General features: G+C 41.3%; 1 protein-coding gene across 1 annotated transcript in view; it reads right to left on the minus strand.

Moving 5' to 3' along the window:
• sgms2b (sphingomyelin synthase 2b) overlaps window positions 1-10,716 on the minus strand; it is a 35,734-nt gene extending 25,018 nt beyond the window's left edge. The window contains 7 exon segments of the mRNA XM_036132160.1: window positions 1,507-1,673; window positions 2,524-2,619; window positions 2,806-2,863; window positions 2,938-3,055; window positions 4,319-4,742; window positions 4,745-4,990; window positions 10,582-10,716. Coding sequence (XP_035988053.1) covers window positions 1,507-1,673; window positions 2,524-2,619; window positions 2,806-2,863; window positions 2,938-3,055; window positions 4,319-4,742; window positions 4,745-4,829 — 948 coding nt within the window. The 5' untranslated portion in view covers window positions 4,830-4,990; window positions 10,582-10,716.
• Between the last annotated feature and the right edge of the window lie 7,833 nt (window positions 10,717-18,549).

Consider the following 18,549-nt stretch of genomic DNA (forward strand, 5'->3'; position numbering starts at 1 on the left):
AGGAAGAAGTTGTTTTGGAAAGAAACGTGTTTAAGTCACAGATAAATCAAAAACAAAATAAAACGCTGAATTTAAAATGTTTCTCAACTGCTGCTGTTCAGTTTGTGTGTTTTTTTGGCAACTAATCTCAAAACAAAAACACCTCATTTCACCATGAAACCTGCAGCTGGACCTCAACTAGACATCCAGCAGAGGGCGACGTAGCATACGGAGGCTTCCTAAAGGATTCATATCTCCTGAACTTTGTAACATTTAGCTACAGTATTGCCAACATGAATTATTTTTGTTTTATGCAAGACATAAAAGTAAAAATATACCAAGCTTTAACAACATGACACGTGACAACATCTGCAGTGATGCAGCCTTGATGTTTCATCCTACTATCACCGCTGAACAAGATACCGTATTTTCTTTACCATAAGTCGCCGTTTTTTTCATAGTTTGGCCAATCCTGTGACTTATAGTGAGGTGCGGCTTATATATCAAATTTAAATGGTAAATCATACTGACCAAGATGAAACAAGTAGTAAACATTACCATCTATAGCCGCAAGATGGCACTCTAGGCTTGTGGAAACTATATGCTGAGTTTAATTAAGTAATTATCTTATAAACAACAAAGACTGAACACATGTACATATGTTATTTTGCTGTTTCAGTCTGCATTCAGTATGAGTGGTGCAGCTCGAAGGAAACAGACCGAGACAGAACCCTGTTACTGTGCTATCAACAAAGCTAATAACAGCTAGCGCTAGCTTACAGGTCTGTTGTCCAGACGGTTTAAAACCTCGCTGAAGCGCATCAGCTTTATGTTGCTCCGAAACATCCGTGTCATCCTGTTAGCTTAGCATGTAGCACCGTTACGTTCACGGTCTAATTTAAGCATGATTAGACTGAAATGCTCTGACAAGAACTTTCCGGCTTGAAATTGCTAGCTTGTTGTGCTAATTTACCCCATTCATCCTCCCACGTATGTTTAATATTATTCAGCTGATTGTGGATGCAGCTGTGTAATTGAATAAGTTGCTTTACCAGAATAAATGTCAGTTTTTAGTCTTGGATTGTGTGAAATAAATTTTTAAATAAGTGCGACTTATAGTCTTTAAACTCCTACACCTGACCTCCAACCCAAAGTTGGCAATCCACCCTTTTCTGGTCATGGGCTCAGACTTAAACCTCCCAAACCAGACACCCTCATTTCCACGACTACGCCTTAAAGTCGAGTCCATGAACACCACAGACAATTTCGGTGACAAAGAGCAGCCATGGCAGAGTCCAACGTGCGCTGGGAACAGGCTCGACTACAACACAGCAAACACTGCAGTTTTATTTAAAGTGCAGCTCTCGATAGGAACGCCTAGTCAAGGTCCGGACATATATCCAACTGAAAGGTGAACTTTTCCACTTTATCAGTTTAAATACCAGTAACAAGTTTCTCGTCGATTGTTGTTACCCAACAAAATAGAGAAGGTGAAGGGTGGGAACATTTCCGAAGGACAGGACTTACGTGATTGTTGGCCATGGTGTGGTAGGCCCAGAAGATCCTGGTGGTGGCATAGTAGGCGATGACGACGTCGATGCTGTAGTGCTCGTGACCCACGAGGATGCAGATGACTCCGGAGGCGCTGAGGGCCCAGCAGAACCAGCGGTACCACCACATCCAGCGGGGAGAGTCTGGAAACGGATCGTTTTACACGTCTGAATTTCCTTTACTTCATGACTGGGCTCCACTCGGCTTTAGTCCGTCAACAGAATACGCCCAGGTTTGTTGTTACAACGGGTCAAAATGTGGGAGAGGTCAAGAGTTGTCAATACTATCTGAAGGTGCCGTAAAAACATTACTATCTCTGTTGTTTTGGGTCAAAGTTACAACAGAGATCTGACGTATTGGTACTTGTCTTTTTCTAAATATACACAATGAAGTGGGGTTGATTTGTGCTTTTCTGACACGGAAACAAGTAAATAAAGAAAACGTATCAGAAATAGGGACCAAAATGAAACTATTGATGAGAACGTGTTAACCCCTGATTCCACCTCTGAGGTGCCTGAAAGGCTGTTCATCCTTCAAGGACACTGGAAAGCACTTTTTAGCCAGCCGTCAGGTGCATAGGAAGATGCCTTTAAGATGAGGAGGAGCGGAGCCTAAGAGTAAGAATTTTAAACTTAAGGAGCTCACAAGCCTGATGCACAACAATATTACCTTAAACAATACTTTATAACTAATAAACAGCTCAAAGAACAAGACGTTAAGTTACTCTTTTGTCCAATAATAGAAATAATTGGATGTTTTGTTCTTTATTTTAACCTTGGCCTTCTACACCAGGACGACATCCATTCATATTTTCTACTTGTAGCTACTCCATCTGGCCACATGGTGGTGCTGTTTGGCAGCTTTTAGTTGAGTTTGCCAGATAAAAACAGGTCTAGCAGGAGGATATTTTCAGCTTTGGGTGGAAAAACTGACTGGTTTAACCCCCGTAGCTGAGCTGAAGCTTTGCTGGAAGAAACCTTTGTCTGGACTCACATTCGCTGATGAAGAGGTAGGCCAGCGTCAGCATGACGGTGTGGCCGCTGTACAGGAAGTCTCCACACATGAGGTGAGAACCGGTCAGAGACAAACCTGAAAAGTAACCACAGTTTGCTCAGTTTTTTAAATCACATCCTGCTGATTTGTCTCAATTATCTAAAAACCCTTGATTGCTCTCAGACTTTTACAGTTAAAACTCTACAGGGATCCCCTGACAGCCAATCAGAGAGCAGGACTCTGTAACGGCACTGAACGAGAAGCAGTAAGCGTAGACGTTACCTCCTCCAGAAAGCAGTCGGAGGATCCTCCATATTTTCCCCGTGGAGTCGTTGTAAAGCTGCGGGGGAAACAACAGATCAGTTATTGGGCTGCGGAACACGTGCCGAGGAGGATAACTCTCCTGGGACCGACCTTCGGGGCGCAGACCATGTGCTTCCCGGGCACCGGCAGCGTGGTGATGTACATGGTGATGCAGCGATACATGTAGAGGTTCCCGATCAGGAAGAAGCACCGGCGGCCCACGATGGCTCTGCAGAGACGGAGAACGAGTCAAAGAACACCCAACGTCACCCGGGTAGCAGCTCCTGGATGTTCTGACAGCCGATCGGACCTTCTCTGGTTCAGAACAAGCTACAGAACCATGCAAAAGCTGCTAATCTCAATACTGATAAAGACCCTCCTCTAACGCTTGACTTTTAAACTAAATAGAGTTAAATATCTTTACTATTAACATTATTTTATCCCTTTGTGTGTTTTTTCTCTTTTTTCTCAGTCGTTCTGTCCCTGCTGTTTGTTGGAAAATAAATTAAATTGACATTAATGTCTTAAAAACACAGACATTACAGGTTTAACTGGAATTTATGGAGCCTGAGAAAATAAATGTTAGAATAAAATATTATTTTGTCGCAGAATCAAGATCTGAACTAAGAAATTATCCAGAATAAATGTATTTGAGGAATTGCAGAAAGTACTTATTAATTAAATAATAAAGGTTTCCTGTTTCTTTCAAAAGTAGAAACTTTTTATACAGACAGAAACCTCGTGAATTTTGTTAAAGCTCAGACAGACAGATGCCCAAATCAAATATATGACTGGATTAAACTCTAAGAACTAAGTTCTTAATGCTTATTTTTGTTTTAGCACCAAGGGCATCAACACGTGCAATTAATGACATCGTTGCATCCAGTCTTTGCAACTAAATTGTTTTTATTGATGTTTAACAGTTAAATCTGATCTATTTTTCATCAAAAGATGAGATTAATACTTTAGCACATTTAAATTTTTCATCTGGGTTTTTCATGTAAATCCATCCGGTTTAAAAACGTAAAACTGAATTAATGCATACACCTAATTTTCCCGTATAAATCTGTAATAAATTTGCTAATTCTATATCCATTATTAATATAATAGTTTAATATTAACAAACTGGTTTCTCTGAAAGCCTTCAGCTCCATCTTCAGACAACGGCAACGTAAATACACCCGTCAGCTCCTGGTGTTTAAAACTAACATTATTAAAGCTTTAAATTTTATATCCTTAAAATAACAAAAACTCCTTTTTATTGGTCTAATTGCTCGTATTTATATATTTTAAAGGCTGTTTTGTTCTGGCTGGCTGTCCCATCCCCTATAATGAGTGCTGCTGCCTTGGACCAGGTCATCTGGACGTTTTTTCATCTACTTAAATAAAAATGAATTAATTCAACCATTTTTAATCTCAGCAGCTCCTGTGAGAACCTTTCTGTTCCCACAGACAGAGTCCGGTCAGAGACGGCGCCGGCAGCGGGTCGTACTTGTGTTTGAGGAAGAGCCACTGGACGAACCAGAATCCCACCAGGATCAGCCCGTTGGTCTCGGTGACGGTGAAGGCCCAGGGCACCCGGTCCACGTAGTCGAAGAACTTGTCGGGCAGCGGCGGGCTCACCGACTTGTCGGGCACCCTCTCGTGGACGATGGTGATGACGACGGTGGTGAAGACGAGGTTGAAGAAGGCGTAGAGGAAGGCCACGCCCGTCTTCCACCACTCGTTGGGGAGCCTGTCGGTGAGCTCCTCCTTGGCGCAGATCTTCTCGTAGTCGCAGCGCCGCTTCAGCTTGCTGTTCAGGGACTCCAGCAGCCGCATGCTGCACAGCCCGCTGCGCTCGCTCCTGTCCGCGCCGTCCGGCTCGTCCGCGGCGGGCGGGCGGGCGGGGTTGCCGTTGGCGACCCTCTGAGGGCGGTCTGTGTCGGGGAGTTGGACGAGGTCACGTTGGCCTCCACCGGGATCCGAACTTCGCCCTCCTCGATCAGTTCTGAGGCTGCCATGGAGCGAGGGGGAACTGAGCCTCGTCGACCAATCAGAGCGCTCCCAGTCAGCCGGCTGAGCGTTCAGCCGGTGTCAGTGCGGCGGCGCCGGCAGCGGATCGACGTCGCTCAACGGGTAACAGATGAAGAAGAACCTGACGGGCTGAGTCACAACCAGGAACCTGGAAAACAGAGAAATCCGATTTAACGTTTTCACTCTAAGTTCCTCAGAAAGACGATCCGTGACGTTCTGTTTCTGTTTCTAAACACGACGCAGCACCGAGCTCCACTTCTGAGCCACTTCTTCAAAACCGGAAGCACAACAGGACAGATCCTAAAACTCTAACCTGCCCCCAGCTGCTAAAATGCTCCACTTGAGACCTTTTAACAGATAATTTCAAAGCTGCTTCCACATGATGTGACGCTTATCCTGAACAATCCAATCAAAAATCAAAAGCAACAGAACCAGGAAGCAGCAACAACCTGGCAGCATTAAAAGGTGAAAGGACTGAAGTTTTTCCTCATCATATCGACCAATCAGAGCCACATGCACCCAGTCACACTCACTCATACACAGATCAGGCAACCTGGGGTTAAGCGCATTGCCCAAGGGCACATTGAGCAGTCACGGGAGGATGTTGGAGTCAAACCCACAACCTTTTGAGAAGACAACTCTTCTCCCCACTGATCCACAGTCGCGCCTTAATCAGCAGAACCGCAAACGAATCCTGCGTTGAAGCCCCTTCTGACCCGTTCCAGGACGGTCCAACATGTCCGTCTCTTTAAGGTCCAACCCTGGGGGGGAGCTCCAGGTCCGGTCCTATGGGACCCCGGGTGGAGCTCACGCTGTTATCTGGGCTCAGATCTATGCGTCTGCAGCAGAGACAACGAGCCTCCGCTGTGGTAACGCCTGTCAGGAGGACGGCGCTTCACACAGCCAATCAGCTGCGAGCAACGAGCTGTGAACAAGTCAACGGTTCCCCTGAAAGGCTCTGACCTCTTCCTCTTATCAGATGATTCGTTTAGTGAAACCTTTCTGTTATCTGCAGCAGAAAACCTCTCGTCTCTCCGCCAGGTCGTTGACCTTCTCCTCACACTCCGTGTTTCTGCAGGTTTCCAACCACGTTTCTGAACACACCCTGAGAGCAAACACGACCCGAGCAGGAAGCAGACGGCCCGGGTTTGACTGCAGGTAACCTCAGGGAGACACTCCCTGCAGAGACGTCCTAAAGAACCAGCCTGACGACATCCAGCAGGAGGAGGAGATTCTTTACCTTTGGCATCGGCTGAGTAACAACACAGACACTCTGCAGCTTCCTGTTACCGAGGAACCGTCAGCGCTCAGCTGGGATTCACCGCAGACCGGGCCCAGCTGAACGCACCGAGAGCTTCAGCCCCGACATTTACCTTCAATCAGTTCAATAAACGCTTCAACCACTACGTCACCAGCATAAAAATATGACAAAAACATGATAAAAATAGGCAGGGGCCCATGATACAGTCCTCAATGCGGCGGGTCCTGGGTTCAATGCCCGGCCGTGGACCAATCCTCAACCCTATATCCTGTCTGATCGCTTTGAAATAAAGGTTATAGGTACCACAAGAATAAAAGAAAACATTTAAAACAGACAAGAAATAACAAGAATGTTAAAAATAGAATGAGAAATAAATCATTAATAGAAAATAGTACAATAAATTCCAACAATTACACTATTTACAGTATATATTATATATATATACTATATATAGATATATATATATATACTATATATATATATATACTATTTATATACTTAATAGTGTACAGTATCTATATATAATATATATATATAATATATATATATATATATATATATATATATATATTATATATACTGTAAATAGTATATATATATATATACTATTTACAGTATATAAATATTATATATATATATATACTGTAAATAGTATATATACTATTTACAGTATATATATATATATATATACTGTAAATAGTATATATACTATTTACAGTATATATATATATATATATACTGTAAATAGTATATATACTATTTACAGTATATATATATATATATATACTGTAAATAGTATATATACTATTTACAGTATATAAATAGTATATATATATATATATACTATTTACAGTATATAAATAGTATATACTATTTACAGTATATATATATATATATATATATATATATATATATATATATATATATATATATATATATATATATATATATATATATATATATATATATATATATATAATAACTCAAAAAATATATACATATTTCCATCGTGAAAAAGAAAAAACTTTGAATAAAAATACATTATAAACAAAAAATATCAGGAAAAAGATTAAGAAAACAGAAAAAATTTAAAATAAGTATATTTTAATAAAACGCAATCAAACTAAATGAGCAGAATTTATAAAACATGAAATGCATGTAAAATTTTCCAATACTGAAAAATGGCTGTGATAGCATAAATCTGCCCATGAACCTAAAGGTTTCTGTAACAACTGTAAAAAAATATATATTTCTATGGTTGAACTCAATGGAGTGGCTGAGATGGCTGCAGGACACAGATATTACTTTCTAGGCTCTATTTCTGGAAATTTGTAAATTTAAATAATGCAAATATTTTCCCCTCACTGACAAAAACAGTCAAGAAGGAACGCTTTGATTGGACGTTATATTCAAATTCCTCCTGCAAACAGGGAGTGTGAATGAATTCCTGTGGAAAGAGCCGATTGATGCAGAACGCGCCACTAGAGGAGGCGCCGAGGTGGCTCCGTCCATACGGACCTCCAGCAGAAACATTTTATGGTCAGACGGGACACGGACTGAGCCGTACGGCCACGGTAACAAGACACGGCGGTGGCACCGTCATGCTGTGGAGCTGTTCCACCACCAGTGGTGCTGCGGGTGAATGGACCCCTTAAATTCTCCAACGTGACCTTAAACTCAACATCGGGGCGTTCAAACAGGATTCAGGTGAGTTGAGCCAGAGAAACATCTAAAGCCTGGAGTTTGACACCGGCTGTTAAAACCTGGACCTGGTTTTACAGCAGAAAAATCACCCTAAACACATCCAACATGGTTCTGGAGCGTATATAAGGCAAGCTAACGCCAAAGGTTCTGGACGGGCTCAACTAAAAGCTGCCGGAAATGTGTGGACTGAGCTTAAAGCCGAGGTCCACATCAGGAAACCAACCGATTACAATGAGCTGCAGAGGTTCTGACTAGAGATGCACTGATCCAGTTTTTCTGATCCAAACCGATACGATACGTGAGCCGATAGTATTGTATACCTGATACCGATCCGATACTACTCTTGCTCTGTGTTTCCTCATCACTTGCTGCTCTACGTGATGATGCAACCAGCGATGCAAACATAGACCTAAAGCGACTAGATCGCTTTAGCTGTTTTGCTGTGTATGATATCAATTTAAAAAGAAGAAATGAGTGGATCTGAATTCTGGATCGGCGTCATTCGTCCAATATCCGATCCACCTAATTAGCCAATATCGGAGCCGGCATCCGGTCTGGGTACCAGATTGGTGCGTCGCTAGTTCCGACAATATGAGCGATCCAGTCTCCAGGCAGAATAATGCCAGAAGCTTAGTGATGGACGCCAAAAGTAAAAATCTGCCATTTACATTTAAACCAGAACAATTCATCGCTAAAAGGTCACATCAAGCAGGATGAGGAGAAGTTCACCCTAGACTGCAACTCTCAGCGGTGCCGTCCAGAGCAAAGTGATCAGTGATGACGCCAAACGCGAGTAAATTTTCTGATTGGCGAGTAAAGATCGGTGAGGGCTAGCTGCCACATGGCGAGTAAACGTTTGTACCACATAAATCCCGTTTTTCAGTCATCGTTTGGTCGAATGCTTCTTTATGTTCCTCTGCTGTCAGCTCGTATGACAACAAACGTACACAAACAGCAACTACGTCATGTACGTTTACTAGCAGCTAGCCTTTAGCTCAGGCTAACTATGTAGCGGCATTATGTGGAGATATTCAGCAGGACTCAGTCAGGCTTACATAAAAAATACGCTTGGCTGGTTGATTTTTACGTCTACCAGCCAACTTGGCCGGTGAATCAGGAAGTTAATTTCTGACACAGTCCGACTGGAAGTCAGCAGGATCAGAGGGGCCCTTCTAGAGCCGGCAGACTGCATTCTGGGTCACCTTGTGTGTTTGCATGAAGCCGGGTGGTGGTTTCTAGTGATGCGGCTCTACTGATGCAGGTTCTCAGAGGGTAATCTGGACCAAATCCGACTGTCCAGCTTCTTTTAGGAAAGTTCAATGGGCTTTAGTTTCACAAGGGGCACTTTATCTCTCCAAATAGTGCCTTGAAGCTCTGATTCTGTAATTTCTGCTTTGCCGACTCACCCGAGCAGGTGCAGCACTTCAAGACGCTTGTTTTAGAAGAAGAACATCTGCTGCAGACTTAGAGTCGGCTCATCAGCTGCTGTTAAATGTCTCCTCTGCCCGCTGACCGCTCCCTGCACACAGGAGCCTACGTGTGATGTTTACATGTGATGGCTGGCAGCTTAAAGCCGCAACCGCAAACTCATCCGCCAGGATTAAGAAAAACCTTCAGGCTTCACAGCACAGAGGTGGCTCAAGTGTTAAAACAACACCAACACCAGGCTCAGCCCCGTAACTGCTCTGTTTTTAGGTAATTTAAACTGCTATTTTAAACTCTAAACTTTAACCAGGAGCGTTGCTCCACCTCCAGCTGCCGTCTGGATCCATTTAACCCTGAAATGTCTCTACCAAGCAGCCTCTCTCTGCGGTTCTGGGCAACATCCTGTTTACAGAGTAGCAGAAATTAAGCCTAACCAAGTTAGAGAGACACGGGAATTCAATTCTCCCAATTTAGAGCTGATTCACCGACCCGGGTCGGACCAGGAGGAGTTACAGATCTGACGACTTCCAGCGCAGATTTCATATATCCACCTTTATCAGTGAATAACAACCAGACTTCTGTGAGTAAAGCCGGTCAAATGTCACCCAAACTTCACAAATCTGACTTTCCCTAAAGAAACAACCCAGGATATTCAAGTTATGGAGTATATCCAATAGTCAAACATCACATTTTAACAAAATCAACATATTTAACATCAGATAAAAAATATTTTTAACACTAAAGTAGAATAAACAGCAGAAATGCAACTTTCAATAAATCAGAAAGGACATACTGTTCTATACATTTAATTTTTTTAGGTAACTTGTTTTGATTACAGAGCATTACACGTTAACCAGCATACAACAGACTTACTGAACATTTCTTTTCTAAACTATAGCGTAAAGGTAAATAGATATTACACTTTTACAAATGTAGATAATAAATAATAGTTTTCACTCTACTATCTGTCTGATGAGTAGATCTAGTTCTAGATAACGAGGGGAAACCCCCATTTCAACAAGAAGTTTACGTAGTTGCGCAAATTTCTCTTTTGTTTTCCAGCTAGTTTACTTAAAACAGCTTTAAAACTTTATCATTCCTTAAAACCCCGTCCACAGATCGATTAATCGACAGTTTCGGCCTTGTTCGCACACTTTAAATTGTTCTGTTGGGCAAGTTCTGAACGCACGTCCTTCATTTTGAAAATTGCGACATCCAGCAGAATGCAGGAAAACACCTGTCGACCACGACAGGTAACTTCCTCGGTCGGTTTTTACTCCACAAACCCGTAAAATCTATAAAAAGATTGGACTATCTTCGTGTGAAAGGGTGGATAGAAAGTTGCTCACCGCTCTGAAGGAACAATATCCCGTCTTCTCCTGGGAAATGTCAACTCTTTCTCCTCTTTCCTTCCTCCCACCGTTTTCCTCCGAGCTGTTCTGGAGGAAGAGCCCCGCCCCCTGCCCGCGCCTCCTGCCTCGTGCCTGGCCGCTTTTCGTGTTTAGACTCCAAATATGGTTCGCCTGCTTCCGCCCCCAGCCCTCTCTCTCTCTCTCTCTCGCTCCCGGTTTCCGCCCTGCTGACTCACCTCTACGCATGACTCACCTGAGCTCGGGTTCACTCGGGATTTTCCGGAGCTACACAGAGGGACGTTCGTAGATGCTAAAGCTAGCAGCGATTCTCTGGCTGCTAAAATCAAAGGACTGGTCATTATGAGTCAAAGATAATTGTTCGTTTTGCTCTTTGTGATTCATTTGAAGATTGTAATCATAAAATGTAAACAGTTACCTGTAAAGGGTGTGAGTTTATCTACCTTTCTGACTAATTTAGTAACAAACACAACTGGGAAAATCTCAGTCTACCAACATAAACAATCTGAATGGCTCTTACACCTTTGTGTGTTTTTCTTCACATTGGGGTCTCATTTTCTTCTTAAACAACCATATTTTATTCTTAAATGATGATGAATGATAATCTTCTATTTCAGATGATCGGTTTTAAAATTATTTAAACTTTGGCTGCTTTTGAACACAGTTCCAGTTCAAATATAAGTAATTTTCTATGGATTGCATGTTCTTGTTGTCGTTGATTGGTTGTTTAATCCCTTCACTCTTACAGCTCACCAGTTATCCCATCATTTAATTCCTGTGAGTTGCGTTCCTTCTTCCATCTTGTAAATCTCCACTGTGTTGTTCTTTGTAGTTTAGCATTTTCAGCAACTACAAATCTCCTCTAAATTATAGAGGTCAGTCATCATAAAAGGGTTCCAATCTGACATACATGTTATTTTACATGTATATTATTATTATCTGTAAATGTATTGCATTGATGTTCCATTGATTTTGTTTTTTCAAATGCTCAAAAGCCTAAAAAAATCACTGTGTTCACCGAGAACAGAACGTCTGGTTTTGTAACTGGATCAATTATGACATCATTTCACATTCCAGCTTCTGACTGGTGAGTAAAAACACGCATTTTATGTAACAGTTAAGCATACAAGGGTTCCTTTAATGAAGCGGTGGTCAAACAACTTTCAACTTTTATTAAAATCACAAAATGTATTTAATTTTCTAATTTCTACCTGCTCAGCAATAAACACACACACACACAATAATTTACTCCTACAAGCAACATAGTCTGATTTATGTAAAAAAAAAAAACAGGATCTTTTTAATGTTTCACATTAAAAATGTGAAAAAAAGTTATTTTAGGTTCCCCTGATAATTATTCATTCAAGGACCATGAATGGCCCAGGCCGCACATTGGACACCCCTGCTGTAGTTCGTTCACTTTGTTCAGTAAAATCTTTAAGATCTAAGTGATATAAAAAGATGGAAACCAGAGTTCTGACCTCAAAATCCAATATGGCTGCCTAGCAGCAGTAAATTATTATTTATTACCCCCCTGATGGTACTGATATGTGTCAGTCGCCAGTTTTAGCATGATCGTTCAATATCTGGCTTGAATGTCAATATGCAAATTAATCTGTTGCCTTTAGTTTGTAGTGCTACCGCAACTCAGCTCGGTCACTGGACTCAAAAAACAGCCCAATAAATTTGAAAAACTGCACAATTTAATAAAAAGGAAATACAATTTAGAGATTTATAACTGGATCATAGATATGTTTTCTAAGGTGTTGTGACCAGATCCAGCTGCCAAGAGAAATTAAAGGCATCATCCGTCGGGCAAAAACATACTCAATAAGCTCAAAGGATGTACCATCAACAATTAACAGACCTGTTAGTAAAGAACCAGCAGCTTGCCCCCAAAAATCCATGCTGTTTTTTTTCTAGAATCAGTGGAGAATATCAGTGGTAACGTATTTGCCTTGGCCTGACTGCAGATGTCGTCTGCAGAGCGATGCATATTTCAGGTCCTGAGTCATTTCTTACGCTGGTTTTAACACCTCTTTCTTAAAGACATACTTTTCACCTGCTGTCATTGTTTCTCTTTAACCTCACAGCTATTCATTTGTCTTTCACAGGAACGAGATGTTTGGGCTTTTGTGTTTCAGCTACCGAAACCTCAGAGCCTGCTTTAAATGAGGGTTTCATCTCTAGAGCCTCCTGTGAGTCATTTTCTGTTTGGTTTCTTTAAGTTTCCAGAATGTTCTCCTGCTGAGAACAGTTAGCATGATGAGTTATCTTCGCTGGTTTGGGTCTAACAGTCTGAGTTTTTATCCACTAGGTGGCGCAATTGTGTTCACAAAAACTCTTTAATTACACACAACCATTACACAAACAAACAAATAATCATCAATAGGAAAATAAAATATGATTCAGTATTTATTAGTATTGAATCTCCATTTTAAGTACTTTGGTTACAGCATTTAGAGTGTTTCTTGGGTGGGTGGGTTGTGGGGAGTTATTAAGTAAACTGAATCAAATTAATGCAAACTTGCGGGGTGAAAATAAAGTGATTGATGGTTTCAACATGTTTTACCAATAAAATATATGAAATTATTTAAAATTCCCATTAAATTCATTTATTTTTTGTTGAAATGTAAAAAATAAATGTGAACAGGTCTGGGGGTATAAAGATTTTTGCAAGGCGCTGTACATGTAATAGATATTAAATAATAAGCATTTGATTGTCCTTCGGTTAAAAGTGGAGGTATGTGACCTTTGACCTCCAGCCACAGAGGGCTCTGGCTTCAGCTGCAGATAGAAACAAACAGCTGACGGACGGAGGAGCGGAGCTGAAAGCACCCTGGGAGCTCTCTGCGTGGACCCAGCCGACCGTCAACATGGACAACATGGACAGCCTGTTCAATCCCAGGTACTGACCTCTGCTTCGGTTCCTCTGTAACGTCTCCTAGCGCTCGGTTCTTTACCGACACCAGCTGAAGCTTTTTCTCCAGGGGGCCGTGAAGGTTAGACTAACATCTAATGTATTCAGTGTAACGTTTTACACTGGTTTTCACCATTAAGAGTAACCTTTTTCTAAAAGTAGAAACGCTTCTGTCTCTATTTGAGCAGCAGGAGAGCTGGTGTTTCATCTAAACTCTGGGGATGGGTTACAGTCATTGTTTTTGCCAGTTTTGTTGGGTTTATCCCCCACTTAATGTATCAGTCATAGCTGTGTGTAGTACTATATGTTCATGGTAGTGAGTCCTGTACCAGTTCCTGTTATTTTTAGCATCGAGCCCAGTGCAGCTGTTGTGTCTCTTTATGTCAGTAGCTCTGCAGCTGCTCTCTCTCTCTGTGGGTTTGTTTAGCCACAATGTGAGGACACACATGTAAGGTCCTCACAGGATAAAAAAAATAATCCATCTGCAGTATCAATGCCAGCCGGTCAGCCGCCTCACACTGATTCGTTTAAAAGATTCACATTTGATTCCCGTAAACAGAAGCTGCATAAAAATGTCTTTATTCTTCAGATTGTGCATTTTACATCAGATATATTAAACATTTTTACGTTTTGTCACATCATCACAAACTGTAGTTTTACTTGGATTTTTATAAACCGTCGTACTGCGTAATTGTAAAGTCAAGTAAAATAACACATGAATAAAGGCGATAAGTAAAAAACCTGCCGTAAAATCAACCTAAATCCTTCCCATTTGTCACCTTGGATGGAAGTAACATTTCATTTAAACAATCGTTCAAACGCTAAGTTTCACTATGACTTATTGCTCCTCTAAGTGTCCCGTACAAAGAAAAATCTGAAAAATGTCAAACATATTTGCATTGAACTCATTGGAATCCTCTGATTAATAAAAAGCCTGAATTTATATCCACTTGTACAAAACAATTTGTTTTTTTTGACGTCAGTCAGCTGTGAGATCAATTAGAGATTGTTCACTTGAACATCGCCTCTGCAGTTAGTGTAAGTTTAGATGCTATAGCGACACTGGACACCTGAGGAATGAAATGCAACTTTCAATCTCAACACGTTGATTATTTTTATTGATGGTAATTTTGCTCAAACAAGAACTTAGAAATTGAGTCACAATATATCTTTTTGAACAAAATTACTTTTTCAGGAGCTAGAGTTTTAAAATGGAGCTAACTGTTGGAAAGTCACCTTTCTACGCATTCCCATGATGGAAAGCTGCTCCACCAAGATTCATGCCTGGTATCTGTAAGGCAAGAAAAACAGCAGATTCTGCTGTTGTCACATCATATTCAGCTGTTTGTGGCTTTTACCACACGGTTCCAAATATCTCTGGCCAAGGTGTGGCCGCTGGTGAGCCAATGAGACCGGGACAAAGAACGCAGAAGGAGCTCTTCAGCTGAGGCTGTTTGAACTAGAGAGCTGTGGCCCCCTCCCAGAATGAGGTGTTGATGTGTGATCATCACCACACGCTCACTGCTATGCAAGTTTAAAGACCCAAGAGATGTTGAGAAGTTGCTTGAAAAGAGGCAACCTTCAGCACCCCCTCTCCCTCCATATATCCTGTGTTGTTGGATGGAAAGGCAAAATATCAAGAAAGTAATTATGTTAGTCATGATTATCAGTTTTTATATAACAACGGAAGCAGTGCATGGATGAAAGAAATGTTAATTTCAGTAAAAACAGAGATAAAGGGGGGAACAGAAAGCTGGAGTTGTCCCTGTGAGCCTGATCCAAACATGATTTATTAATCTGCAGCCTCAGCGTACTGAACCCCAGCAGAGGGCAGCAGAACCTAACAGTCCACCTGTGTGTAACCTAGGCAGTATAAATCACATGGGTGTGGGAGGAAAATATTAATATTTAATGCTGCATATCAAGAAGAAGAGAGGGGAAGAGTTTCATGAGCAGCTAGCTAAACATTTAAATTGTAAGTTTTATATTAAACTTTGAGCATAATCACCTGTAGACACTTTTCAAAGAATTACATGTGTTTTCTCCCTTTCTGATCTCTCTGAGAAAGAAATGCAGTAAAAAAATCCTTTGAAAACAGTTAATTAAAATGGATTAAAAGCAGGAATCAAAGTTTAATTAATCCCAACAAATCCAAGGTTTTAAGGATTTGAGTTTGTTTTTTTACTGATTACCAGTATATTTTATTTGTCATGTTTCTGACTTTTATATTTTGCTGGTACCTTCTATTTCTATTTTTGTCTCATGACGGTTCGTCCCCGTCGTCACCCGGGACGACATGTCCCGGCATCCCAACGATTCAATTAAGTCAGAATGAAGCAAATCTGCCCCGACACTGCAAGGCAACCCGACCCACCACACTGTTTCACAATAAGCGCCATTACAAGACACAAAAAAGCAAATAAATGGAAAAACCAGCATGGAATTTGTAAAACAGGAGCTATAACATGTTGCAAAATGAATTATTTTTAGTTCAGTGTTGTCTGCAGAAATAAGCCTCTGTGGCTTCCTCACAAATAAACTTGGGTTCTAAACGAGAATGGGCCACACCTGAGAGGATAGTTTGGTGTTCTGACATGATGATGACATCATGCCTTGGTTCAGGAAGTCCTCATCACCAAATGACTCGTGAAAGTGGACGCAGATCTTAGATGGGCATCTCACAATCATCCCGTCAATCCTATTTCCTCTCAGTTTGTTTTTGCAGCGATAACTCAGGCACGACTGATGGATACGTTCCTTTCTGGTCAGTATTTACATAGACAAACACAACCTGGACAGCTGGAGGCGCCCTGCATCAGTGGAGGGGAAGGCCCATCTCATAACTGATCCAATAGATATCACTGCAGGAAAATCCAGGGCCAATTAAACCAGGACCCCTTTTACAGTCCTTTGAGAAAGTGTTTACACTCCTACTTTCTACACTTTGTGATAGTGTCGCAATCAGAAACTGAGATCTATTTAATTTGGATCTTATGTGATGAACCCAAAGTAGAGCTTAGTGGTGTGATCTTCTAGCATGATTTTAAATTAATAATGATAATCTACTACTATTAACAACATGAATCCGTCTGAATCTTTCCAGTCGCCTGAAACTAGTTGGTCCGGTCCAATTCCTTTAGCTTTGTTTTTCCTATATCATGTTTACACTTTATTCATGGCAGCTGAGCACCCCCTATTGACATGGCAGCTGGATGCTGCCCCATGTGTGAGTCCAGGGTGACGTACCAGGTTAGTTTTTGTTCCCTGGCCAGTTTCTCCTTGACCTGCTGGGTTCCTTGGTCTCTATGATGCTGGTTGTTCTCTAATTTGTTTTTCTAACAAACCTCTAAGGGCAGAACAGAAGAGCTCTGTGCTGCCATTACAGGAGACACTGGTGAAGACCAGCGGCTGCACTGGGTTTTCTCTGGGGGGGTCTCAGAGTAGAAGAAGCCAAATACAAACGTGGTAACATGACAAATGAGTTGGAATACTCTCACAAAGACGACGTAAACTAAATTTTGCACATCTCAATCTTTCATAAAATCTGATCTAAATAAGCCAAACGACTTTGTCCTGATTTCTAAGGACCAATAAGACTTGAGCTTAAATCTCTGGCAGCATTCAGAAATCTGCAGATGGACCAACCATGGATGCGTCCTCCTGTCCCCCCCTGTCCGTCAGGTGTTTTGCAGGAAACACGTCCCCACGTCTGATTTGTGTTTTGATAGGAAACAAAGTTTCTCATCCATTAACTCTGACATTTAGCCGCGTGTGTGCAGCCCCGGAGCAAAGCCACAACCCTCCGTGTCCTCGCAGATATCATCTACATAAACATTTGATCCGATCCACGTCATCGTCTGTCTGATTTGAATAATGATGTTTAACAAGGTGCTGTCACTAAGAACTGGTTTAGACGGTAGCTTATGTTGTTTGGGTTTGAACGGCCACTGATATCCAGCTGATATTAGCTGCTCTGAAAAGACAACGACTGGACTGAATTCCTTTAACCTGAGCTAAATACAGATTAGTTTTGAAAATATTTACTTAGCCATACCTAAACTCTCTGCACTTGTTTTAAATAGTTTTACGCAGGAGACTTTAAATTTTCTACTCTTACTTCACCTTTTGTTTTATTTGTACAAACATTTCAAAAACTCCTTCAAAATATTGTCTATTTATCTCTGAAAACAGGGCACACAATTATCGAAAAATGTCTAAAATGAATTTAGAAATAAAAGTTGTTGAGATATCATGGAAAACCTCTAACCTTGGTCCTCTATCACCAAACGCTTTGTTTATTTTATACACCATTTTTTTCTTCTTCTTCTTATAGCCCTGGCTGCGCACTGAAAAAACTGGATCCAGAGGACGGAGAGCAGATGATGGAGTACTTAAGACCCATGCACTGCTCAGCAGGGAAAAAGCTTGTAAGACCTCTTCATGTGAAGTTTGCCAGATGTGAGCAGGTTACAGGTCAGAAGTCGGGTCCGATGTTCACCATCCATTCATTGAGAACGGACCGTCCATACAGGCTCAAATATACATAATAAAGCCCACTAATACTTGGTTAAAATGTCTCTTAGCCAGTTGTACCTCGTCCCAGAGTTTTTGTGTCCATCTCCTAGCTTCCTAAATAACTGCTGATCCTGTATTTGATCACTCTTGCTCTTCCAGACTATGTGGGCAACCTCTGTGAGAAAACTCTCGATATCTGCCACTACAACGATTAATTGCTTCATAACCGGGTTTAATGTTGACCTGCTTTGCACGGACTGAAACCAGGTTTGGCTGTATTCCATAATCTCAAAACAAATTCAAAATGTAATATTTTAAGTGCAGCCATGGCCATTTTATGCTTAGCGACCTATTTTTAATACAGGAGCACACCACAACACCGAATTCAAACTCAACCCTTTATTCAACTAACTTTTTACAACCAAACTGACAGTTTTTAAAAGAACGTCTGCTTGCTGAACTTCTGAAGGGGCGGAGCTTGGTGACAGAGTGTTCCTGGGTCTGTGTTTGTG

This window comes from Fundulus heteroclitus, unplaced genomic scaffold (genome assembly GCF_011125445.2).
Source record: "Fundulus heteroclitus isolate FHET01 unplaced genomic scaffold, MU-UCD_Fhet_4.1 scaffold_479, whole genome shotgun sequence".
Classification (NCBI taxonomy): Eukaryota; Metazoa; Chordata; class Actinopteri; order Cyprinodontiformes; family Fundulidae; genus Fundulus; species Fundulus heteroclitus.